The following is a 26802-nucleotide window of genomic DNA, read 5'->3' as shown; positions in this document are numbered from 1 at the left end:
CTCTGCAGTATCTAGAAATACTGTCCAGGCTGCGTTCTCCCACTAACTTACAAAGGGTGCCTAAAACGAAGAGTTTTGAAAGAAAATAACGCAAGCAATGATATATCTCAAATGGATCCGATCTTCCCAGAGATGAAGCCATCTAATAGTGATGGATTCTTTCGGGCAGCCCATTCGACGCCGTCGAATTTCGTTTAGAAATGGTGCAGATAAAATCATACGAATTATGATGCCCACCATCGTAAAAATTGGTAATACCAACCATGGAGTTTAGGTTTTCGACCCTGGAATGTACTTTTCTATGGGGAATCCAGCTGTACCCATCTCTGCAATATTGGAACACGCCCTCATTAGGCGAGTGTTGAATGCTTGAGGGAAGAGTACGATAGACACGTGAACAATATTTTATATCCTGGCATATTTATTGAGCCCAATCCACCACTTACTATCATCCCAGTCCATGTGTATGGACACTTAACGATAATAATAAATATCCATATTGATGACCAGGGAAAATCCGACCGATCAAACCGAAGGTGTGAATACAGAAGGCATAGCAGATGATGACAAGACTAAGGTGGTATGGTAAAGTCATTGACGATTTACATCAGTCACATGATGGCTAGTGTCCACGAACAGTGATAGATACCTATCCACCGGGTCAACTAGTGATCCCTTAGGGTGCAGATTTTACAGATAACCGCGTTCGAGAAGTAGCATCTGGGATGAATTATAACCTCGTTGCCTTACTCATCTAGCTAATTTAAATGTTTGGGTTTAGGAGTAAAATGTAGTGACCGTTAAGATGTTGGACAATGTTCCACTGTCCTTTAATTGTAATTTTTGGGGGGACTACAAAATTAATTCTCCCGAATTATTCCAATCCCCACATCTAACCCATGGGCCATTGTAATTGGGGAAGATCAACGCACTAGACTACCACTGTCAGACAACCTAACGGTACCCGCCTCTATAAGCACTGACGTGTCAGAATTACATTTGAAAAGTTAGCGTGCCTGAGTATCACCGTTCACAAACCAGTTACCAGGAGGCTGCAGCATTACGCGCGCTTAAATTTGTCACTGTGTGCAATTAACACGGCTACCTGGAATAGCAAGCAAGTTCAGCGGCTGCTTGGCAATTTCGTCAGGAAGATTGGTCATCCATTCGCTTAACGACTCAGAAGAACGTAGCTGTGTTTGAAACAAAAAGAACAAAAGTGTGTACAGAACACAGTGACGCCAGTGAGTGGATAAGTAATACAACTACACAGAAATGCTATCAAACACAATTCTTCAGGCAACCAGTCAACGTCAAATGGAGAAAAAAGTGTTGACTTTAGAGACTAGAGTGACTGTAAAGAGCAGAACCTATTGCGGATCTCTACAATCTATCCAACTAATCTTGTTGCAAACGTATGCCCTGGATTGGTATGGAAACTTCTCCCTCACTCCACAAGCGGTGGTTATTTGCGGACGGCACACGGACGCAGCCAGGTTGTCATGGGTTACTTGAAATTATAGTCGTTAGAGTTCACAGCGCATGTCGCATTTTGTCGGTCATTTGTCAGGGGTTACCAAGAAGATTATTCTTTTCGTGTCATAGACACATGCTCAGAAACATACTGAACTTCAATAGTCCATCCTTTCTTAAAGTCCATCTAAAAATATATTTTTGCCTAAGCTACCGTGTGACTTATTGATGCCACCAGTAGGATGTGCACACTGCTTCGATGTTGAATTTGTTTCAGCAGCTAGCGCAAAAATCCGTCCCTTGTTTTGTTTGAATTGATTTCCCCCTACTTCCAGGGCAAAATCTTTACTTGCATATTTAAAGTTATTTAGTCTTTCACTGGCTTGACAACAAGGGCTCAAATGGGCAAATGGACCCTACCTCATAAGCACCTTCAGGCATTTGACGGATTACAAAAATAGAACTTAGATAACATGACAAAACACGTAATTAGCCCGCCAGATCAAAAGCTCATATGTGAATTTGGTTCTGTAGGACTGTTCCTTCGATTTAAGGAGAATTGCCTATATATACGTAATACACTACTCATGAGGTTACTGAAAATTCCTCGACAGCCCACGAACTATTATTGTCGAAATAGGAGAAACACCGATGACTACGTCTGGATGCCCAAAACGTACGCTGATCAATTAAAAATAATGCACATACCACAAAGACAATTTACGTAGGATTGTGCGAAGCTCATGAGTTGCTTATACACCCATCTGCATAGCAATTTGGGTTTGACGGAAGATTTAGTGCTAACTCAACTGAATCACTCATTTATTTGCCTAAGAACATCACAAACGACAGATTCAGCCAGATTTAAAATGAGTCTCCCGTCGAAACTAAATTGGCATGTAGCCAAGTATATAAGTCAAATTCCGTGCAATTGGGGTTCGATTACACCATAAGGTTGACGGAAACTGGGCGCCTGCACCTATCTGATGAGCCTTATAAAGGTTCAAACCGATAGCGGCAAGCTTATTGGTAGTCTTCTAATTCTACGTCATCTTCAGTGTGCACATAGAATGTAAATGCTCACAAGGAGGATTACGGTAGGGTGGAGTGTGGGATTCTACACGATTCAGTATGTGAAGGCGAGTGGAAGTGAATACATCAATTCGGATGCTTAACTCATCCAGCCCGAATGCAGTGAGCATATGTGTGAAGTTTATCTCTACACAGACATTGAGCGGTCTGTCCAGTGTTTGCCCACCAGATAAATTTCAGATCAGAACATTTTGCATTGCGAGTGCGCCAACCCATTGTAAAATGGGTCTGTTCAGTTGCAGAATCTCCATCTTGTTCCCTTCCCTCCCCCCCAAAAAAAATACGCTAGTACCCTCAAAAAATATATCACATTCGGCTTGATGCTTCATTGTTATTCAGGACCTAGCCAGGAGAACTCCTTTCACATGATCCTCGCCGGAATTAACTAATTCGGACTCGGTGTGTCTTAAGGTCTTTGGAGACCTTAATAATAAACCTGACTGTATTAGTGTCAGTCAAAAACACACCAGTTGGTGAAAAAACCTGAAACATGGTCCCGCATGCTGGCCTCTGTTGGCAAGCACACGGTGTGATCCCTGCTTTGAATTCATGGCTGGCTTCTAAAAAGGTGTAAGTTATGAGTCAAATCCCAAGGAACTATACCAAAGTGCTCCTAGTTGGGAAATTCCTCTTAGAGAGGGCTCACTGTAATCACTGGATAATTCGAGAATACGGTTAGCTAGTCTGTCAAAAGTGATCAGTCAGTGCACTACCAATGCACACGATGCAACATACAAGAAATATAATATGTGAAGTGGACAGCCTTCAGCGAGGACCCTACACGCTTCCTTCCACTGCATGGTCACCGGAATATAAATACGGATTTTAATGATCTCAGCTTCAGGGGCTAACCAGGTCAGTATTACATTTGACTGAAAGGAATCAATCAACGTTCCTTTTATTCAGGCCAAATAAATGTTCATCCGATATCTATCTTCCCATCCACATTTCTCTTGCGAGTAAACAACGTAGATAATATCTGTCAAAATATTTACGGGTTGGCTGGTGCGATATTCAGGCGATTTTGCACATTTAAATGATGTCGGTGTCTATCGTGACAATTTGTTGATTCTTACGGTAGTTGTGTAAGAGAGAGGGATCCTTCGAACTTTGGTTGCGGTGGGATTCCTACTGCACTTTTGCTGGTGATACTACGTTCATCGACAACTCCACACCGTCACGCCTAAACTCCCCTTACCTAAGGCGCTTTCAATACACTGGTTAGTACCACACTCTCGATCCTATCCGCGCTGCGATGCTTAGTTATTTTCACCGCCTCGCCCATCAACCGCGATGATGAGAATCGCAGTCCCCATCTTAAGACTTCTACATTCTCCAACCAACAGCGCACTGAAGATGTCTCCTCGAATGGTGACGAAACGTTTGCAAATCAATTGCCAAGCTCGGCGAACAGATCAACAGCCACCTGATCAATTACCAACCAATACACCCGAGCTACCAATATTCCAAAACATTCCAAAACATTCTCCAAATCTATTAAATGTCCTGTGTCTAACGCATGTGCCGCCAGCGCTTGGCATCCAACCAATAACCCGAGCTACCAATATTCCAAAACATTCCAAAACATTCTCCAAATCTATTAAATGTCCTGTGTCTAACGCATGTGCCGCCAGCGCTTGGCATTCACCCGAATTCCTTGGTGGTTTGTTTACCCTACTCTTATGCTCACCAATTCTGGTGTGCCGTTCTCTGACTGTCTGTCCAAGGTAAACATTAGTACAATCGTTGCGTTTAATTTTATACATACAGTCCCTATTCCTTCCAAGAGGGAGGGGATCCCTCAACTGCACCAAAACTGAGCGTAAGGTTTTTCTCTTCTGAAACGCTATTCAAGTGTTGGCTATGTTGGGCAGTCTTCGAATAACTTCCGACATTCCTGCGGAATGACTGCTGTGCCAATCCATTCCTTACTGAGTCTTGATACCGGAGCCAATACCGCCATTAAGTCGTGCCTAATCAAACTCACTGGGTATCTTATTTCTTGAAGTCTGTTAGTAATCTCGATTGGAGCTGGTATTTGGTCCATTTCTTCTGTAACTCAAACTCGACTAAACATTGACGAGACAACACTGGCTTACAGGGAATCGGGTGTGCTGATGAGTGGTTTAAAACGGTCCCTGTGTCTGTTGTTTTCTGTTGGATATTAATTTTCTGCCATTATTGTGTCATACAATCCAGGGGGTAGTGCGCCCGAGGTGAACTCTATCTCCATGCTAAAACTGGCATGAGGATTCAAACTACTGAGATATTCATAGAAGTTGTTGATCTCATCACGTTTGACTACAGCAAAGGCATCGTCAGTATAACGCCAAATAATTCCCGTAGGATGATGATACCCAGTCAAGGATATTTGCTCAAAATCCTGCGCAGAAATTTTAGCTAAAACTGGGCACATTGGAGATCTCATTGCAATACCTTGTTCTTCCGAGTAAACAGCTGTGTCAAAAACAAACTGGTCAAGATTCAAGCAAACTCTTATGCCCTTAACTATTTCATCCAGTGAAAGCTGTGTCCGTTCCTCAAATGTCGTCTCCGCCAGTAAAAGCCTCTTGGTTACCTCCAAAGCATCCATCCTGGATATGTTTGTGTACATTGAGACAACGTCAAAGCTCACGAGGACTTCGTCTATCTCCGAAGGAAATCCTGCGACTTTATTGGCAAAATCCTACGATTTCCCCATGGAAGTGCTTGATTTTCCCGTAAGAGGTTATACGATACTAGCTAAGGGTGTGCCTATCTCACGTGGTAGCAAGTCTATACCTTCTACTATTGGTCTTATCGGAGCATCTGCCTTGTTGTGAGCAAATCGTACTTTTTGGGTACAATTGATTGCACTTACTTTGCTTCATTACTTTACTTTGTTTTATTACGGACCTTAAATATCAACCTTACCCTTATTTAATTTTGAAATAATGGTACCGGTGATAATTTGTCGGTCGTGTCTAGCGGGGAGTTGCTGCTTGACCTTTTGAAGATAGTCGCCCTTGCTAATTACTACTATGGTTTGCCTTCGCTATACCAACACTACCCACCCGTTTCAGTGATCTCCGCTTTGATCGTACAGCATTGGAAGCTCCTGGTTTTTGGGAATTTATGACCATGGCCAATTGTACCCACAACTTTTCAGCTTCCGCTGAAAGGAACTTCCAAAATACCGATTTGACAATATGGGTTATTTCCTTCACTGATTACTTTTTTGCTAACAGCAAAGTTTAGTCGCGTTCCTAACAGACCACGCACGTCCTCACTTAGTTGTTTCATTTTTTCGTTAACCTTATCTGTGCACTGAGCCACGGAAAGCAGTTGTTCGAACCTACTTATCTGTCTACCCTTACGTCGCAACTCTATCATGCGTTTCACCAGTACTGAGACACATGCGCTGAGCTTCTTCATGGAGTGCAGCCCGTAGTAAAAAGGTGGGGAATGGTAACGTTGTATTTAACGTCGGATGTGGTCAGGTGTTTTTCAGCTATATAAATGATAGCGGCAAAAGTACTATACAATTGGCACTCTTGTTTGAAAGGATTGGAGGTTAGGCACAAAGTGTTCCGCAATCCACCCTCCCGGTCGCATTCTTACTCTCAGTAAACGGTCGAAACAATAACACTACATACAGAGAACTTGTAAACCTGAATAAAGGCTCGAATGCAGCCGGGAATAAGATATAAAAGCTGATGTTACGCGAGGCTCAAAGGCACACTTAAGCAGTAGAATGACTCACCGGTAATTTTCCACCCATATTTTGATTGAATTTGTAACAAAGTATAGTTCACATGGATACCCTGAGCAAATCCACCACCTTAAACAACTGGGTGCAACGGAAGTGAAAAAGGCCAAAAGGGATTTTCGCAGAACAGCAGAGCGAAATTAGTCATCGTAACGTGAAACCAGTGTGCAAGCCTGTCTCATTTCTCGCTGTCTGTACCCTAGAGAACGACCTTGGAATAATGTTTCGCTAAAGCACACTGCCTGTCTGTCTTAGAAGGTGGTCCAATAGGAGGCAATCGAATTGGCGGAAGTCGACGTATGACTTGGCACCAAAACTACCTACCCGGTTAAGGAATCGACCAGTTTCATAGAAGCAGAGCTTTCGCCTTCACAAACTGGAGTACAGAGCAAGCCCTACTGACATAAACTAGAACGTGACAAAGGGAAATTGACGTCACAGCCCTTGGTTGCTCGTAGTCCAGAAGGCTCAAAAGCTCTACATAGAGATGCAGAGTTGTAATGTGTGGCTAACTCAGCTTGCTAAGGTAATTATCCCCATAGTGAGCTTACTCATATGGAAAGATTTACGGGTCATTTTTCAGCAATCTTCTGGCAACTTGTAGGTATTTATCACACTAGGTGTTTTATTTAGTCTCTGTGCGACAGAACCACGAAGCGAATACTACGAGTGGACTAACTATTATCAAGTTTAGAATTTTTGTATCCGTGTGAACTCAAAGTGGTGAGCGAGAACGGCAACAACTAAGATAGCTGAGTAAACGACTCACGAAAGACTGATAAACACACTAATTGGAGCATTTTGGGAATGGCAGCCTAAGGTGGGTCGATTTTGTTCACATCTGAGCAGAAAGCACGAAGTCTTAGTTTGTATTTCGACCACAACTGATCACTGGTCGTTACTGATACATTTCAGTAATCCATGAGTGCTATCACTATCACCTGTAGGTTTTCTACTGTAACCGAGATTCAGCCATCCAGTATCATGCCTGCATAAAGACGGAAGTTGCACTTTCCTGTACCGTTCGTTGGACATTTATCCGGGCATTCTTTTTGGCTGAAGCACCCTAATCGCATCACTTGAGGAAACAGGTCTCCTTAGAATGCCTGTCACCCAGATACACCTAAAAGTTCACTGAACCGTGTTCTGGAAACATCACCGTTAGACTGAACTACCGATGAACCCAGAAAGCAGAGTCGTACGTTAAAGAAAGCTGTGATCATGGAATCAGAGGTATGCGGTCGGCCTAGCAAATGGAGCTTTAACCTCAGAATAAAAGTTTGGGTGGGAGTTTCCACTAATAGCTCAGCCTAATCATTAGTTGGGATTGTGTGAAACCCTAGTGTCAGTTGGAAACAATTGGGATGAAAAACATGGCAAGTAGTAGCTTATGTACGACGTATTGCCCCACTTAGTGCATGTCGCTCGCAGATGAATAGCCTGCATCCGAGGCAGGCTAGCCGATTGACCATGGTTGACCTAAGGACGTCAAAACACACAGTAGTGTTTATGCACAAAGTTGGCTCCTGGAAATAGTCAGAGGGTTCTCGGTTGGATGAGTAGTCATTCTTGAGGGGATCGATTACACTGACGGTATGAGTGCTTGTTGATACAATGATAATCCCATATGATCGTAGAATTCAACTCTGTTAAGGGTGATAGAATATTGTGGTTACGATACTAGCCTCTATTAAATTACCACACCTATCATCTGAAAGCACCACAGCCGCAAGAGCTGTGGATAACACTAAGGATAACGTCCCATAAGCTACCAAAAGGGCACCGCAGAATTGCGTTTATTCCACACCTAATGACTGATTTGTCCGTGAAGCTGGTATCTGTCTGTTGATTCCCCGTTCAAGAATAATCCAACCTGATGACGTGCATTTCGTCAGACTAGCTCACAACAGTCTGAAAGTGGAAAACTCCAGTATGCCCTCATGGACGTAAATCTGCAAGGCATCCCCTTTTCACATGACTATACAACAATTCAAGTTTGACCATGGTACGTTGTAACCTACCCTGAAAACCAAGCTCATCTTCGTGCTTCAATTGATATTGTGAAGCTCTCACTGTCTGTGTCAGTAGGGTTATGATACTTAAAAAAAATCATTTTATCGAGTTTGGGTTAACTTTCGGTTGGGCCATCTGATACTAGTGCTGTGTACGTATAGAATATCGAATGAATCTTCTACAGGGTACTCGCAGACGAGCCTTGCTACTGATCGTGATGAATGTCCATAGGCGGCTGGGGTTGTTTTTGGAACAGACTCATTCCACCTCGGAAGAAAGTGGACGTAAAGTCAGCAACCTCTCCTGTGCAACCCCCCTCGTAGTTGCTGCATTCTGTTACGCAACGCTAAGTAATTTGTATACTTCAACCCATAAAACTTTAACAGGCCTGGACCACCTGAATTAGGATATGCACACCGAGGTGCATACTTGCATTCTTTGTTTTGAGTGTAATCTTTTCTGATTGTAATTCTCTTCATTGAACTCCGCCCCCAGACTGAATGGTTTGTGGAAAGACCGATTCAGTCCTGAGCATGGAACGACACAACGGATACGCCTTATGCTATTAATTCAGATTTGTTGACCGACCATCGATTGAAAGGGTTGCCTTCAAGATCTCCGCTGACACACTGTCAGCGAGACCTAGTGTGTGTGCATAAAGTACGCACAAGGCGCAGAATACGCCCGAGGTTAGAATTCCGTGGGGTGTACTTGAACGGCGAATGTACAGAATTTTATACCACAACCAATTCGGTGGTTGATCTGAGGCAGAAATGAAGAAACGTTCCTCAAAATGCCATCCAAACACTAATTACAAGGTAACAAAGTGCTTTATGGGGGGTTGCGATGTGAAATGGCTGCGATAACGTTTCTCGAAAAGATGGCACAAAGGAGTAGTCCTATAAATTTGTTGCTCCCATTTTTCACTTTCTACAGTGTTCTACTAAATGCTGAGTTTGATTTCCAATGGAATCTGTCACCTGCTGAAAAATTCCTTCAGTTCTAGTGCTGTCATGGCGTGAAGAACAGGTGGTTCCACATTTTTTTCACAGCACGTAAGCTTCACAAAACGAAGTGTCCTGAGGTGGCAACTTCGGCTAGTATAGGCATCTAAATCCCCAGATATAATCGAGTAGCCATTATGCGATAAAATTCCTGGCAGGATGCCTGTAATGGATGGAACCGAATTCACATCACGCGAAAGTATTTTATTTTAGCACGATTAAGTCAGAAGGCTTGCGAGTACAGGAAATTCAGAAGTTATTTAAGCCATATCACAGCTGTCAATGGACACCCTTGAAAAAGTTGGCATCGCAGAATTTTTTGCCCAGGTTTTGTAATTCAAATATATCACATTCTCAGCGTAGTCCGGGAAATCAGTCACAACATAGTCCATCAGAGTGATATTAAGCCCATGTGGACCAGCGAGTCGGTCCGGAGCTTGGATCCATCGACTGAACTCCGCACCAGCCCGTTTCGCCAACTGTCTCAGAGAGCCAGTAAGATTACGAAGGATGTAGTCCGGTGTGGGAGTGAGAACACCTTGATAAACGTAGAAGTTGTTCGGGTTTTGAACGAACTGTGGTCTGAAATTGGGGGAAAAACAAGAGGGGTTTTGAACTCAGCATCAATGGAAACACACTGCACAACTACATTTGGGTTTCCACTCATACGTCCCAAAAACGGTCACCGTAATCTCGATCGGCTCAGGAGTAAAAACGAAACCCGACAGTCAATTGCACAAGTGGTGTAGAGCACATTTTTGCCCTGAGTTTGAAAATGAATTGGACAACCAATAGTGAATTGGCGTCCGTATTATATCGGAACTGGAGGACCAGTATATTGGAATGGGTAAAGTTTGGAGATAAAGCATTTGAAATTTGTAAAATAGAGTCGGGTCACAAAAGATATAGACAAGGGAGCCCTTATTTGAGTCCATCGGTCACCACTAACAAGATCAGAGCAGAAAAACAAACGCTGTAAGACTATGCAAGTTCACAAACCTAGACGAAGTTTGCATGGTAACTGAAAAGATCATAGTGAAAGCATGGAAATGAAAAAGGCTGGAGTATTAAAAAACGGATAGATCGTGCGGGATAGTACCATTTCACACACTTTTGGACCACAGTGCACAGGTGACGGACAAATGGACGTACAAATCTACTTTTTTAAAAACTGACGCTTCGTACTGACGTCAGGTAAATCACGATTACATCAACGGTCACGTTTGTTCCTAACCTTGCCTCGTGGACTATGGCAGTGGAAGCACACAAACACACACGGCTATTAGAAAGCAAGATGTGCAAACGTTGAATGTTACCTGCTATTCTTATCCTCCCACATTGTTGTGATCTAAAGGATCCTATTTAACAGAGGAACATCAGTCCAGTAGTAGGCAGGCCTATCGCGAAATTTCGTCACCCCGCAGTGATGCGTTCCTGTCCACAGTGTGTCGCACATGGTGAACACTACTTATCGTGCGTGCTCCCACCCTCACCTTCTCATCATGACATCACATTAATCTGACGTTTATGGACATATAACCACCATAGGAATATTGTTGGATACAGATTTGATTGCACGGTATAACAGCTTGAATTGTGTGCCTACAAGATTGTGAAGCACCAGACTACCTAGTTTTTACATTCGCATCTAGGTAGTGACGGACTAAGTCTACTACACGTATTCCTAATTAGGCGGTCAAAGTCTCTGTCCAACTTAATTTGATTGGTTGTTTGCTCTGATAAGACGAACCAATTAGTGTTTTGCTAGGCAATCCTAACTCGTAATCATAGCACACATTGGCATGACTGGTTACTATAATTACCACCAAGGATAGGAATAATACTGAAGAGGGCCAAACCAAGAAGCCAGTCCGATAGTGGTTCGGTATCAGTAGTACCGTATAAGTGGCCGCGCCCAGGTAAGACACTGGGGACTGAGGCGCTCTCATCTAGTCCCTTCCAGTTAGACATCAATGTGAAAGTGCTGTTGTTAGTTGCATCATCTACATAGCAAGTACAGAAGCCACAGTTAAGATTCGACTCGTTTGCATTATCTCACGAGTGGACAAGAAATACACGCTGAAACTAAAACATTAGGGTCTGTCCGTGCGAGAGAAGCTACCTAGTGAAAAGCTGCACAATTTGGTTTTCAGTGATGATCCGTGGTTTTTCTCTCTCGAAAGACTATTGAACACTACACTGGGAATGTCACCAAAGTTCTACCAATGTTACTTGATACCTGACGTGATTACACTCAGTTATACTTCCGTTATTTTCGCAGACAATTCTGTACTGACCCAACACTACCTATCAGGTTCCTGAAAACTGTCTGACAGCCCACTACCGGTTTTACCTTTTCTGGGGCTCATCAGGTAGATGTAGTTCTTGGAATTCGGTCAATCTTGGTTCATCAAACGACATTAAATTGTACGTAAGTACAGTCACACTCATTTTCAAACTGGCGTTAAAGTGAGAATCAACGGAATATCATCCGAGTTTCTCGTCTAGAATAATCTTCAACTGAAGGTACTGCATAAAAGTCGCCTCGTGCTTCAGTTGGTAAGGCATGGGAATATTGTTCTCCATCGTACACTACCTACAGGGATGATTCATCTGATACTTTCTTGAATTTTCCATCAACACCAGAACAAGTTGCAAATAACTGTATAAATACCTACCGTATATTTTCCTTGATGTCTCCTCTACAAGAGAAGTGCGAAAGAACGCTACGGCCGGAAGTTACAGGGCTTTCACGAAGAGTGCGCATTTAGGATGTGCCATATTCGAGGGAACACCATATAGATGTGTGACCTTGGATGTTTTCGTATGCTGGTATTAGGCTCGCCCACTGCACAATAAAAGGCAAACATCAGACAGCCCTATGAAAACTGTATGGGGAATCTGTGGTTCAGTTAACAAATGGGTGTTTGTGGCTGCAGGCTAAGCAGATCTCACCGTCACACGGAGCTGCACTTTGGTAACGAATTCAACTTTCCTGACTTGTCGCAAGGTGTCACTGAGCATGCATAAAGCAGATAGGTTATATTAACGATCAGAAAGCTTCTAAAGTGGGTGGTTGAAAAGTTGTGTTACACAAACCATTAAAGTACCATTTAGACAAATCAAAGACAGAGAAAATATTCGTAACAGATAGGAAGAGGAGTTTTCTATAGAATTTATCGGAAAAGAGCATACTTATTTTAATACTTAATGCATCAGTAAAGTCTGCAGTTGCCAATGAACGCATTGACTTGAACGAAGACAATCATGACGAATCAGCTGTGTAATACTGCGTTGATTCGGATCGCGAATCAGAGCAGAATATTCACGGCATTTAGAAAGACGCTGTCTCAACCAGTTGCTTTGAGAAGTGGTCCGAATCATTTCTTAAGCTACTTTCTAAGTTACCAGACGGAAGGATCCTTACCTGACTGGATACCCATTGATAATCGCCTCTGTGTGGCCCGTGTGAAAACATCCGTGAAAGAGTCTCACTAGCAGGGATCTGGTCACTTGCTGTGTCCTGTGTGCTTGCGCTCCGACAGGCTGTAGTTCCAAAACGACCAAAGACAATTTTTGTTTGTCGATACCTTCTTGTGGCGGGCTAAAAGCTCAAATATCGTTGTTGTCGCCTGGAGAGTCTGAGTTCAAAGGTAGGTAGTTTTAGCGCATCTCAGGCTCATTTGGGTAATCGACTTGGATTGGACTCGGTAAGCACAGACACTGGGGAACGAACGCTGCAGCTGTGCTGACCATGGACCGTTTTATGCAGCACTAACTTCCGAAATAACCGAAGTCGTATGGCCGCATGGTGCCCTCCACCAACTCTGCGGTGTCAACCGCAAACCTAGAATGACCAAATCGCTATCAGCTACTGACAGTGCGGATCAGTAACTGAATGACACATTTGTGTTCGACCGGAGAGGCCTCTCCATTCGTTTCCCATAGTCGAATAAGGTGCGGACAAGTGGCTTAGCAACTGGGAGGCTGACAGATCCAAAAGTTAGATTAGGCTTTTTGGACTCTCTTCCAACCGCCCCACCGTCATATGTGGATAGTGCTGCACAGTACCGCCCGGCGCTAACAGGTCCACTCGAACACTGGATATCAAAAGGAGTAGTGGAACTGCTTGAATCTCTGGGAAATGTTCTCGCTGATCCCAAACAGGATTCAGCCCGACGGATTGAACAGTATTCAGTTCGACGTTCACTGAAACTCGGTATACACAGAAAGCTGAGGAAATGAAACAGATCAACAGAGCCGGGAATGACCAGAAATTTCAGATGACCGGGGATGTCCCGAGAGCCTCTGTGAACGAAACCGTCAAAAATTAAAAGGGGGCGCGACAATCTTGAATAAAGGAAACCTTGATTGATGGGTCAAGGGTTTCGAAAAATAATCCTCGTACCTACCAGATACCACTTGCTTAGATCCTACAACTGAATGAGAGCCCTGGAAGATGGACCTGGAACCCCGTATGGCATCGGAGGTTCATGACTGTAAGGACTTCCAAGCTGCTGGTCCGGATGACCTGCCACCTGCACTGTTCCTCAGTCAGCGCTTGCCTGATCTATTAACGTGCATCTGGGAAAGAAAACTGTCCCAGACAACTAAAGAGAAGTGATCACAGTGTCCATTTTCAGAAAGGGGCTCATAGTGAGCACGGTTATCACAGGTGGATAAGCTTGACTCAAGGCGTAACAAGACTGTTGGTGTCACTAGTCCCTTGTCGCCTTAAAGTGGCTCGTTGAGCACTGATTCGAGAGCAGCAAGCGAGATTCCGGACTGATAGGGGTTCTGTTGGCCAAACATTCACACTCCGTCAGGTCTTTAAGCGCCATACGTATAAACGACCCAAAGTATTACTATTCCTGGCCCATTCGGCTCAGTTAGTCGGTATGTTCACGCTTACTCAGCAAGGAGTGCCCCGGAAGTTTGCGAACATAGTAGGTTCTTTGTATTTTCAGAATTCCCGGCGTGTATGACCATAACAGGAGAGTCCTCAAAAATCTTACGTACAGAAAGTGGTGTGCATCAATGACGTCCACTCTCTCCACTCCTATATTAATGATACCAGACGAAAAATTGAAGGCCTTCAAAACCCTAGTGTTCCAATAGCTGCTGACGAAAACCTTGTCAACCTGGGATATGCAGGTGACTTCATTTCAACCTTTGGAGATGAGTTGAAGACACGTGTTTTTGGATGGAGTGACCGAATTCATCTTGTCTTTCGGCATGTGCTTTGCACTCACAAAGCCTAAGACCGTGCTTATGGACACAATCACTGAACGCGTTACGTCACGGTCCTTAGTAATGTTGATATTTCGTAGCAATATAATGTATTCTTATCAACAGGTAACCTGATCTCGATATTTCCAATGAAACAACTCACAACCACTTTTGAGGGTGTCTTGATAAACCTGAGAGATGCAATGTCTCCAACCAGGCGCAGTGGGGATCACGCGGCCCCATCCTGGTAGGAGAGTAGTACCGACAGCATCAAAACCTTTCGTGATCTTGGTCATACCCCTCTGCCAGGTCAAAGATTGGTCACCTCTCTGAGTTGGGCATGGAAAACAGTACGCTCTTCAGAAAACGAAAAAGCCCGCACTGTGTAGCTTGATACATCCGTCCCTTGAGATTCAGGGATAAACCATTCTGACGCTGTAGGTGTCTCAAATTATCAAACGCGACCCGAGCCTTGCAGATTCGTGCATTGACCTCATCTGTCACACTAAAATCAGGACTAATACAACTTACAAGATATGTAAAACACTCCACAAATTTCAGTACCTCTCCATGGATTGTAAAAGGCGTGTTAAGTGACTGCATGTCCAGTAACATGACATGGGTGCAAGGTGTATACCAAAGGACGTGGTGACTTTAATCAGTTCATCCAAAAGCACCCGCGCCTTCTCCTCCTTAAAGACGAGAACGATGTCATCTGCATATTTCAGACCGAAAAGGTTTTCGTCACAGGCTATTTGAACCCTAGGGTTTGGGAAACCTCTCAGCGTTTGTCTCACGATTACATCGATCGCGAAGATAAATAGGGATGGAGAGAGTGGACATCCCTGAAGGGCATTGCTCTGTGTACGGAAGCTTTTGGAGAGTTCGCCGTATACTCTCACGTCCGGGAGTCCGAAAATACAAAGAAATTATTATATTCACGAGCTTGTGGGGCATTCCTTGATGGGCGAGAGCATCAAGAACACACCGGTAAACCGAGTCGAATGCGCTTTGGAAATCTAGGAAGACTACAACTGTGGGTCGCTTATTCGTATGGCGTTCTTTTAAAAAAAAATCGTTCAGCTGTAGCACCCTTTCGGTGCCTAGCTGCCATGCCACCCGAAGGAAGCACGAGGGCTGGGATACTGCCAGGTTGCCCAAGCCTAGACAGGGGAAGTCGAGAGGCAGAGGTCGGGTTCCAACCACGGACATTCCGGTCAGTAAATTCGCGCACTAACCACTTGGGCCATCTCGCCCGTCACGGATTACGAAGAATTGGTCAACGCAACCCCTATCAGGCCGAGATCCCGCTTGTTGCTCTCGAGTCAGTGTCTCGCGAGCCACCGTAAGGAGAAGAAACACAAATGACACTAACAGTCTCGTTACGGCCGGGGCCAAACTGATCCCATGTGGCTACCACACACTACGAGCCCGCTTTTGAAACTTGGCAATACAACCGACTCAACCCAGTTGTCTGGGAGAGATTCCTTTTCCCAAATGCAAGCAAACAGATCAGACAAGCGTCGACGGAGGAATTCACCCTCATCTTTGAACAACGAGGATGGGAGGACATCCGGACCAGAAACTCGGCAGCGCTTGAGAGGTCATATGCAGTGGTAAACCTCCGAGGCCGTAGGTGGTTCCACGTTCACCGTCCAATGTTCTACGTCAACTGTGGGCTCCGGATGAGTGGCATTTAGTGGCCACAACAATTATTGATCGAAGCATTCAGGCCAACAGCCGTGACATTCTTCCTTACTTAAGTTGGTTATACCTTTCCAATCCTTGATGGTTTCGCTCAAATTTGGTTTCCGGAGTCAAGTCGCAAAGGATCAACTGAAATAATCTCCGCACGGAACCGGCCTCCTGGGCCTGTTCCAACCTCTCAGTTTTCGGTCCACCACACCTCACGGTCGGCTCACACGCTCCCTTTCACTAGAGGTTTGATGATTCGCCGCATCAAGTTGTGTCGGGGACCGGCTGAGATATTTCTCCGAGATTTAAGCAGCGAGACCGTTCGGTTCGATATCCAGTACTCGAATGCGCCTGGTGGTGCCGCGCCACAGGTAAAATTCCCAGCACTATACAAAGATGTGGCATGGTGGTATGAACACACATCTGGTGGTGGAACATTTGGAAGACTCCAGAAGACGATCATGGTAAATTCGTCTAACATCCGGATCTGACAGTCTCCCAGTTACCAAGCGGTTTGTCCGCATTTTACGTGACCCTGGAAAGCGTAGGGGAAACGACTCCGAACGAGTGCGTGGTCAGAATCCACAAATGTGATCAAAAACGACCGGCGTTCAGTTATTGATCCACACCATCGGTAACATGGCACTGTGATCGATTTGAGTTCGTGGCCGTTATGCCGTTGCAGGACACCATGCGGCCAGACGATTTCGGCTATTTCGGAAGTTAGTACTGTATAAAAGCAGCCTGCAATCAGCACACAGCTGAAGCAACCGTTCACCATTTTCTGTACGTACTGAATCCAAACCACGTGCACCTTCTGATTGAGTGTCAGATACACTAATCCTGCCCACTTGTGCACTCAGATCTTCGGCTACCACTACCAAATTTGAGCTTTTACCTCACCGCAACAGGGCATCCAAGACGCGGTAAAACCTGCCTTTGACGGCGTCGGAGCTACAGGCGGTTGGGGCGTAAGCCGACAGGATAAAGAGACATCGACCAACTTCCCGCTGATACTCCTCCAAAGACGTTGCCAGACAGACCGCACAGAAGCAACTATCAACAGGTATCCAGTCAAGCAAGTATCCTTCCGCCCGACAACTTAGGGCGATACCAACCCCTGCACATTCGGCCGCAGCAGCCCCTGGATCACCACCGGTACGTAGCCGGAAGCGAATGGAGAGTGGTGAGGCGGTTAGCTCAACCACTGTGCTAGCACCTTGAATTCCTGTTTCAGAGACGCAACACACATTACTATCAAGCGAGTGCAGTGTGAGAGAAGGAGCAGCTTGTTGTCCTGATTGCTTCAGAGTGCGAATATTGAAGGCGGCCAGACAGACCTGAACGTAGGCTTGAAGATTGATTTCGAGATACATGAAGATGTCGCCATGTTATGAGCAGATGTTGCACGCAAAACCGATGCAAGACGAACGGAGTCATCAGTCTCAAGTGCTGGGCCTGTATGTAGAGAGGCATTGATGGGGTGGGGAGAAGGGGGAAGAACTATGCGAAAGAGAAAGAAGGGAGACGTCAGCAGTAGCAGTCAAGGTAAAATAATGCCAGATAGTGTCTGAAATACCACGATACGTTCAGCGCGACATTCTTGCGCACTTTTTGAAGTGGAATCACCAGCCAGGCCTAGAATAGAGCACCAGTTGTCCATTCCACTAGCACCCTGTTTTCGTCCCAAATCTTCCGTAGTACGGTTGTCAGACTTCTCACCGAGGCTCCACCACCCTTGGAAGGTGCAGACCATTCACGTCAGGTGCCTTGTCGCCTTGGAGGAGTGATATCTCACGCAGGAGTTCTATTGTTGACCTCGGGCTTGTGTCGATGTTCTCTCCCGGCTCTTTAGGCTCCTCCAGAGAGGGTGTTGAAGGTGGCCGGCTGAACCATGCTTTAAAGTGTCCAGCCCATCGCTCAAGATGACTTTATAAGGAATTACCGTTCCGTCCTCCTCGCATATTGTTTCGCTGACACTTGTTTTGTCTTGGTCAGTTTGTTGAACCAACTACTGTTATCTGCAATGAAAGCTTTTTCCATCTCCTGGGACTTCACGATCCACCAGTGTTCTGGTGTTCTTCAAGCTCATGATTATCCGGTGTTTTGGAAATCTGTGTGCCACTGCTAGTCGTAGTGACCGTCACGAAGAGACTGGACCTTACCGTGGTGTGACGGTTTGCGCACCTCAGCGGCCCATTGACCTATAGTAAGGGTTGTCCCCGCGACACTCACAGGGTCTCTCATACCGGGTTGGTCAATGGTTAGAGTTCTGACGAACACAGAATCCTGGTTGGAGTTGGGCTTTTTGTCCCATGAGTCTCCTCCAAATGCTTCACCATCAGATGTGAACGCATACTGTAGCGACCGAGTCACCCATATACTTGACTGTTCAACTCAAAGTCGCTCACTGGATCGCGAGGCTTGTCTATTTTCTCATACGCACAAACACGTCGCATTAAGCTGACACATCGGACATCGATTGTCTGCACCGCCTAGTCAGCGTAGCAACCACTCATGTGCCGACGCGCCCACATACACGCACTGGGACCTACATAAAGGCAAACCGAACCCAGTCAAGACACACAGACTCGCGCGCGCGCAGGGAGCAGGACGTAAACCTCTCCACAAGTCCACGGACAATCATGGAACACGTGTAGCAGCCAAACTGCGGAGAAAACACGTTACCGCCGTCCGGACTTTCACCAAGAAACTCTCACATACGATAAGTTCCTTTTTGACTTGCTCCCATTTCGCATTGTATTCATTTTTATACGTGTCGCAACCATGTTAAAAACTTCTATTAGTGCACATTCACCTTCTGATTTGTATTATGACTATCATCACCTGTGCACTAATAATACCACCATGCCACATCTTTGTATAGTGCTGGGAATTTGGCCTGTGGCACGGTGTCACCAGGCGTACTCAAGTACTCGATATCAGATCGAACGGTAGCGCTGCTTAAACCTCAAGGAAATATCTCAGCCAGTCACCAACATAACTTGAAGCGACGAATCAGCAGACGTTAAGTGAAAGTGAGCGTGCGAACAGACCGTGAAATGTGGTAGACACGGACTAGCCAACGCCTACCAAAATCCAGATCGGACTTTGCAAAGAACGGAGAAAATTTCGCAGAAAACCATAGGGAAGCAGCACCTACCCGTAGTGCTTGTCGAGAAACTGAAGCATTTCCTCCACGTGAACGGTATTGGGCCACAATGAAACCATACGTCGTCCAGGCCAAAATTTCCCACTCCCCATGCAGTGCAAGCAAGAGAAAAACAAAACCTGTTTTCCAGATTTCCATAACTGCTCCAAGGTGGGTACGGTATCTTGAACAGGATAAAGATATTGGCCAAGAACCTGCATTGGGAGATAAAAAGAGCTTCGGTTTCGAGTGAAAAGGCTTCAACTTTCACTAAACGTGCTTCTCAAGAATAATAGTAGTTGATGCAATTATCCAGTCCAATATTTAGGAAAGCCTCACCGAACATAATTTCCGTAGTCCCACAAAGCTGAGACTCCGTCGTCCTACGACCCTGATGCAGAAATGTTCAAAAACTACAAGTACATTAATGACCTTTTTAGCAAATAGCAGAAACTCAGAAGTGAAATAATAGGTTGTTTAAATAGAAGCTGATTCGTGTGTTGGATCTGTAACTGGACAGAATCACTACTGAGAAGGAAGATAGCAACGACGGAAGCGAACCGTATCAACCAACCATTCTGTTCCGGTCTATCACCCCTTGAGTTCAACAGGTCCTGACAAAGACGAAAGTATGGATAGGATATTAAGCGCTAGAGAGATCGCAACAAAGGCAGTCTCGCCCACTCAAGGTAAGCATCGCTTAACGGCAGGAACATTCGATGTAAACAACCACAATGCCTTCACCAGTAAAGAAACCAGCATATCGGCAATCAAATCACTTACATCAAGTACGGCATCCTCAAAAGCCGTCAAGTGCTTATCTGTCTCGAATTCGTAGCAGTGGTTGCAATCCAATAAAAGTATTTCTTGTGGATGTTCACGCAGGAACTCGGCCACTGGTCGCAGTGCATCCACCATTGGACAAACATACTGACCATGGACAAGGTAGAATACATCACCTTTATTCCTAACAAAACGCACAGCAACACGCAAATCCAAGTAGCGAATCCCGGCACGGAGCTGATCAATCATGTTCAATCGTTGAGTGGTGGTCCATGGACGTAGCATTGGACCAGCAATGTTCTGAGGCAGGTTACGTACCACACTGTAAACATCGCCATCCGGTGAGGGTACGGAGTCATTGGTGATAGCAGAGGTGAACGAGTCATGGCTACCTAGATGAGGTAAGATAAGGACAGATTATTATTTGTGTCTTCTCACATATAGTCCTCACGTCGTACGAAATTGTTGCCTTAAGTAAAAAATGAATGTGGTTTATACAGCTCCCGGCTAGATAGTGTGATGTCTCAGTGGTTAGAGCACGAATGTACTGACTAAAAGGTCCGTGGTTCGAACCAAACCTCTCTATCTCGACTTCTCCTGTCTAGGCTTGGGAAACCTGGCAGTATCCCGGCCCTCGTGCTTCCTTCGGGTGGCATGGCAGTTAGACAACGAAAGGGTATTACAGCTGAACGACTTTTCACAGCGGGGGTTAAATGGGCACAGACAGGAGAACCAATGGAGTAGATGAGTCCACTGAGTATGATGAGGGATCGGTTGCTACGGCAAGAACTGTCTTGCGGTGAGCCACCGTGGCGGTACGTGATTCGGGTAGGAAATAAACAAAGCTTAATAAAGAGCCGAAATCTTGATGGTCGGCTGCTTCAGTGGGCAGTGGAAAAGTCATCCAGCCGGAGATATGGATATTTAAATCACCTGAGGATACAAAGTTCAACAAAGCTCGACGGTGGGGTCGGATTGTGACTATGCCAGTGGTCGACACCCAACAGATAAAAAGGCTGCTATTGATACGAAGGAAAGATGTGGAGAGGAAAACAAGTGCAGGCGCAAAAAAGGAAGCAAAGGTGTAAAGAATGACCAATAAATTGGAGATCTGCATGATCATTGCTGCCTGATTTTTGTCTCAGCGAGGACGGGAAAAGATGAGGTCGAAGACAACGGTGATCAACGAGGTTGACGTTACTGAAGAGCGAGGCTGATCGTTATTAGTTCCCTGGAAGACAGTGACCCACTCGCTATCAGCTTAAATAAAGTGCAGAAGGAAATGTTACCTGGAATAGCCAGCCGATTGAGAGGTTGCAGGGTAACTTCGCTAGGCAGATTAGTCATCCATTCGCTGAGCGACTGAGACTAAAATGGTTAGATGAGAGAAGAGATAGAGCTGGGATTAAGATGCTGCTGTGACTGTGATTAGCGATAGCAGAACGACCATAGTTCACCACAAAACGGGGTCCACAAGATGCGTAACTAGAATCAAACCAGTAAACACGTAGAGCTGGGAAGCCAGAAAAGTGGGAGCAAATTTAAGGTTAAGGAACGGTTTACTTGGGTTGCCTTCTCAATGCACAACTGTAGCACAGCCAACAATCCAAGACCGTAAATACTAGCAAGAATCTCAGGAAATGTTCTAAACTCATTCAACGTTCCATCTTGGTAAAAACCTCCGAGCCCACACCAACCCATAATTGTCTATAAGATCCCCAACAATAATTGGGTAATGGGAAAAGGAGGAAAGTCCTTCACTGCGAAGTCCTTTATTAGCAAATATGAACTAAACAGTTACAAATCATTAGACGAGAGAGTAAACATCTCATATGCACATATTCTTTAAAAACTGGACGTTCTCACAGCCATCTTAAACTTTCCTGGATATTCATTGATTATTACACAATGGTAAGCGAACACTGCAGAGCAGTTCCACAATTTCCATAATAAACTTAACCTTTCATCAGATGCGGGGGCGACGCTTGGGCACCAAACCACAGACTACTCGCATATCTCATCAGTAGCACACACCATTACACTAGTAGCGAGGGCCATGATCAGAGCAAAACACGGCCGATCCTCTTGCATCTAATCATGAACAAATGCGAGATGGGTTGTTCCTGTGTAATCAGACACATCAAACGAATGCGTGAACACTTAGCTTTTCAGTTACTTGCTGTAGATTTCGTTTACGACGGAGATAATTTCCTCTCAAGATTCGAAGAACAGAAATACCGAAGAGCTACGCGGTGCACGTCACCATTGGAACAAAGCATTGCTCACAAAACGGTAGAGTAAAGTAAACGCCTAACCCGAGGTAGAGTCTATACCATCCCCTTGACGAAAAGATACGTAGTTGGTTCCTTGATGCGCATAAGATGAACATCGTCGCGAAAAAGAAGAAAGCAATCGGTGATTGACTAAAAGCGGAGATGCTTAGAACAGTACTTAGTGCCCACTACTTGTATCCATCAGAAAGAGGGCGGAATATCGTTGTACGATGTTGAATGGGACTGTAATAGATTCATAGAAAGAGGTGTACATTACAGCTTTCGGATGCATAGAGTCAGGCGGACACTCAGGTAACTTTCGACCTTGGTAAACAGTTCCTTTGTTCAATTTTCTACTAAACAGACATTTTATCCTCCAACGATGAGCATCGTAAGTCAAGAAAGTTATGCGCTTGACACTATTACTTTGTGACGGCAATTAGGGAAACCGGCACCACTGTGACGAGATGTGAAAGCACATGCTCTCTTAAAAATTAAGAGAAAGGAAAAGGTTGCGTGATAACATAGACACTTGAGCACATGCTCAGGATGTAGGTATACAGCTGTTGGAAAACTGCAACATTCTGAGTTACTGTTCCCCATGAACAATACCAGGTCTAAACTGCTGATACAATCCAAACGACTAAAGTGAAGTGCAAAAACAGCCTACAGAGGAATTCGCGCAAACTCGTGGATGTTCAAGCAAACACTAGCTACAGACGAACAAACGTGAGGTGGTTCCAGCAACCCCAGTTCTTCAGTCACGAACTAAGACGGGATGCATAGTTCGAAATACATTTTACTTAATCCACCACCGAGTGAGATAACTTTGTCAAGTTACTCCGACTCCTATATGACACCAGCGTTCTGTAAACAGTAAAACACACTGCTTTTCTCGCCGAAAATGTAACCACTGCGCGCAGATAATATAGGAAGGATCGGTGCGCCCGCACACAACATTTCGAAGTAGTGCATGAGTCTGATAGAAACATCAGAGCGGTGCTTGATATTTTTCATTAAAAACAACTCCATCGCGATAAGTTACTGCGTTAAATACCGTGATAATGTTAGTTAGACAACGCGGCTCTCAAGTCGATTACCCGCTGACCCTGAACAATTTTCACCGGTTCATGTAATGAATATAACCGGTCAAAAAGATGGTGGGATCACGTTTAGATGGTGAAAGCCGGCCTTGTGGTTAGGAACTGCGATACGTGACAACTCAGTTGTTAGAGCCATAATATGGAAGTGCAGCCGAAGATGCACCTGAACTGTGACACCACTCTATACAAAAATGGGTCCAGCAGGTAAACGCATATCTAAAAAGAACACACACAGATAGGAAAATTGGCATTACGTAACAAAGACGATTATAACTCACCGATGATCCTTCAACCATTTCTTAATCTGGATCGTAGAGAAATTCTTCCCGCTGGATTGAATGAACAGCTGTCTCACCAGCAGATCAAGCAGTTAAGGCTACAGGCTTCCACTTACTAGTTTTAACCGAAAGACTCGATTGTAGGTTGTTCAGATGATGCAAAACATAGTTACGCTGTAACAGAATAATAAGAGTGTATAAGATCCATGTCTAAAAGCCTGAATATCAAGAGTTCAGAAGTGCCACCTTCATGCTGCTCGCGGTTGTGACAGACCCTCCCGGCAACCGACTAAAGAAAACGATAGCCCACAGAGAGATTTTTTCCAAATTCACTTCAAAATACGAACTCAGATATTAATGATGCCCATTATTTGGTGAACAGCATCTATAAACCATAAAATACAAGCACAGTGGATTTAAAGAAGCATTTTCACCGGGCGATGAACGAAAACCAAGAAATTTAGTCCGCTGCACTGGTAAGGAACGTAACGTGTTTCGCATTACACGTTCTCGCCTAAACTGATGGTGGCAGACTCCGCCTGAACTAGAGTGAAAATGGCACGAACGAAGGTATGTACAGAATCAAGTGAGATCATGCGTGTTGACATCGGGAAAACTCGGTGGTCAGGTCGCAACAAGACAGTTCGAAAATCGGCTGGTAAGTACTACTCAGAATCCCTAATTGGATAAAGGCAGTACGGCGAATCAAGGTCCAAAGGACTGGGACAACCGAAGTCTAGAATCGGATGTGGCAATGCGTGTCCAGCGGGCCGCCACGAGAATGGTTGCCGGCCTCAAATCCGTGGACTACGAAACGCGTCTCACGATGCTTGATCTCTTTCCCCTGGAGTACCGTCGCCTCCGAGGGGACCTAATTCTTACTTACGCCCTGTTTGAACAAAGCTTGGCAAACAGGTTTTTTACCGTTGACCCAGCAAACACGCGGCGAGGACATAGTAAGAAAATCTTCAAGCTCAGGGCACACACATTCATTAGACAAAACTTTTTTTCATTTCGGGTAGTAGCTGCGTGGAATGACCTTCCGCTGACGGTTGTACACGCTCCTTCTCGAACCCAATTTAAAGCACTATTAGACATTTATTTATGCGAATCCTCGCGCTGGCGAGCATACTGCCCCGCGCTGAGAACATAAAGAGCAGTGCTACACCCTTTTTTCACTTGCGCCTTTCAGGTGAATGACAGCCACTGACCGACAAGAACAAAACCGACCCGGGAAACTTGGGCGAAAGCCTCGATTCTGTGTATCAATCCGTGAATCCGTGAATGCCTGGTGGAATGTCAGCCTGTTAGCATCTATAGACGCAGGCTCCTAGTGACTATGGGAAAAATAGCAGAGAAGGTAGAAAGCTTCGCCCAGTGATTAGCGTGAGCAGTCAGTCATGCCGGCACAGCTCGATGAGAGGAATTGAGAAGCAAACATGAGGTATGGTCACATGGGCTTAGGTTTCCGACGTCAAGTGATGCCCCATACACTACCTTCGGAAATGTCAAATGAATGGTAAAATGAGTATATCGATGGAAACGTAGGCCAAGCTAGCTGGCAGAATATTATTCGCACCGTTTGCGTAGCGCGGACTGCAGCATCTCACCCCTAGGCAAGGTAAGAGGAAATAGAAATGGTAGCACTTAACCTGGATCTTTGACAGGTTGGTGTTTACACATACCAAAAAATGGAATCGCCACTATAAGTTATCAAGCTGTCAAAACAGACTGAAAAGGGTGCACACCGTGATGCAAAAGAGGAAAAGCACGAAAAATCGCACGCACTAAACACAATACCAACGCAATCCGCGAGTCGCAGGGGTTGAGGAGCCCGCAGCCGCACAGATCTAATTTGGTGAGATGTGGGGATTCGGTGGGTGTAGAACAAAACGGGAATGGACAAACGTCCGGAGGCAGGCCGCCCTTATTAACCGAAGAGCATGTCAACTGGACGGATGTGTAACGTGCAGGCTACGGACCAAACGAGGGCATGCCCTGATTGATCGGAATTCCAGCCAATCTGGATTAAGAATCCTCAGCTCGGTGCTTCTCACCACCTCACGGAAATTCTAGCACGACCTTGTGAAACATTCCGTAATAACTTCATAAACACACTTTTAATAACCCTTCCTTACAGGGTTGTCTGAAGCTGCCATATCTTTTTATATACCACATTGGGCGGAGCACGACCGTTCAGCAAGTCACAACCAGAAATGACTAGAATTTACTATTCGGAACAACTGCAGAATTGCTTATCAAAATGTTGATTTGAGCCAACCAACTGGAATGGCATCGTGTTTGCTTCCTCCGCCAATGACAAACGTCCCATCAGAGCGCCCAACTGCGGGACACCGTCCAATTCACGGAGATTGGATGGGTTCGCAAAGGTACATGGGTAACCGGAGTGTAAGTCATAGGAGAGGTAGAAAGCACTGCTTGCCCCCTGAGCTGGTGCCTACTTTGGTTGCTTGATGTGACCAGGTACACTATTAATATAACTGCTACTTTACAAACGACTAAACGGCCCAGGCGCTACCAGGTCACCCACGAGACGAAGAAGACAGCCATGACCCGGCTCACCTCCTCAGAGTTCCGGATTATCGGTAGGATTACTAACAAAAACATTCATTCACGATGGATCGCTCTGTGCACGCAGCAGACCAAGCTATATTAGCAGCAACATCGGTGTTGAGACTGATGCACTGTGGGTCCAAAGCCCGCTCCGCGGGTCCGATTCTCTCCTCCTCGGTGTGGTCTACCGTAGCCCCTGAGTCCCCCTAAAGATGACCAATTCCTCATACAAACTCTTGAGCAACTCTCCTACAACTACCACTTCACTCATCTCCTGGTGGTAGGTGACTTCAACGCCCCAAAGGCCTCCTGGATTGCACTCCAGCGCGTCGCATCAGGCGGACCTTTTGCACCGGCGCTGTTAGAAGTCGTTCAACAGAGCGCTT

At 45.2% G+C, this 26802-nt stretch overlaps 1 protein-coding gene across 1 annotated transcript in view; it reads right to left on the bottom strand.

Annotated features, from left to right (window-relative positions):
- Positions 1–26802, bottom strand: part of T265_04186 (hypothetical protein) — a gene marked incomplete at both ends in the record, with an annotated part of 31196 nt that overhangs the window by 4257 nt on the left and 137 nt on the right. The window contains 7 exon segments of the mRNA XM_009168868.1: positions 1106–1193; positions 9621–9912; positions 19418–19620; positions 20189–20580; positions 23959–24016; positions 26479–26622; positions 26634–26725. Of these exon segments, the coding sequence (XP_009167132.1) occupies positions 1106–1193; positions 9621–9912; positions 19418–19620; positions 20189–20580; positions 23959–24016; positions 26479–26622; positions 26634–26725 (1269 nt within the window).

The sequence above is a fragment of the Opisthorchis viverrini genome (assembly GCF_000715545.1).
Source record: "Opisthorchis viverrini unplaced genomic scaffold opera_v5_66, whole genome shotgun sequence".
NCBI lineage: Eukaryota > Metazoa > Platyhelminthes > Trematoda > Opisthorchiida > Opisthorchiidae > Opisthorchis > Opisthorchis viverrini.
The sequence above is the reverse complement of the archived record's forward strand: the minus strand, read 5'-3'. Positions and strand labels throughout refer to the sequence as shown.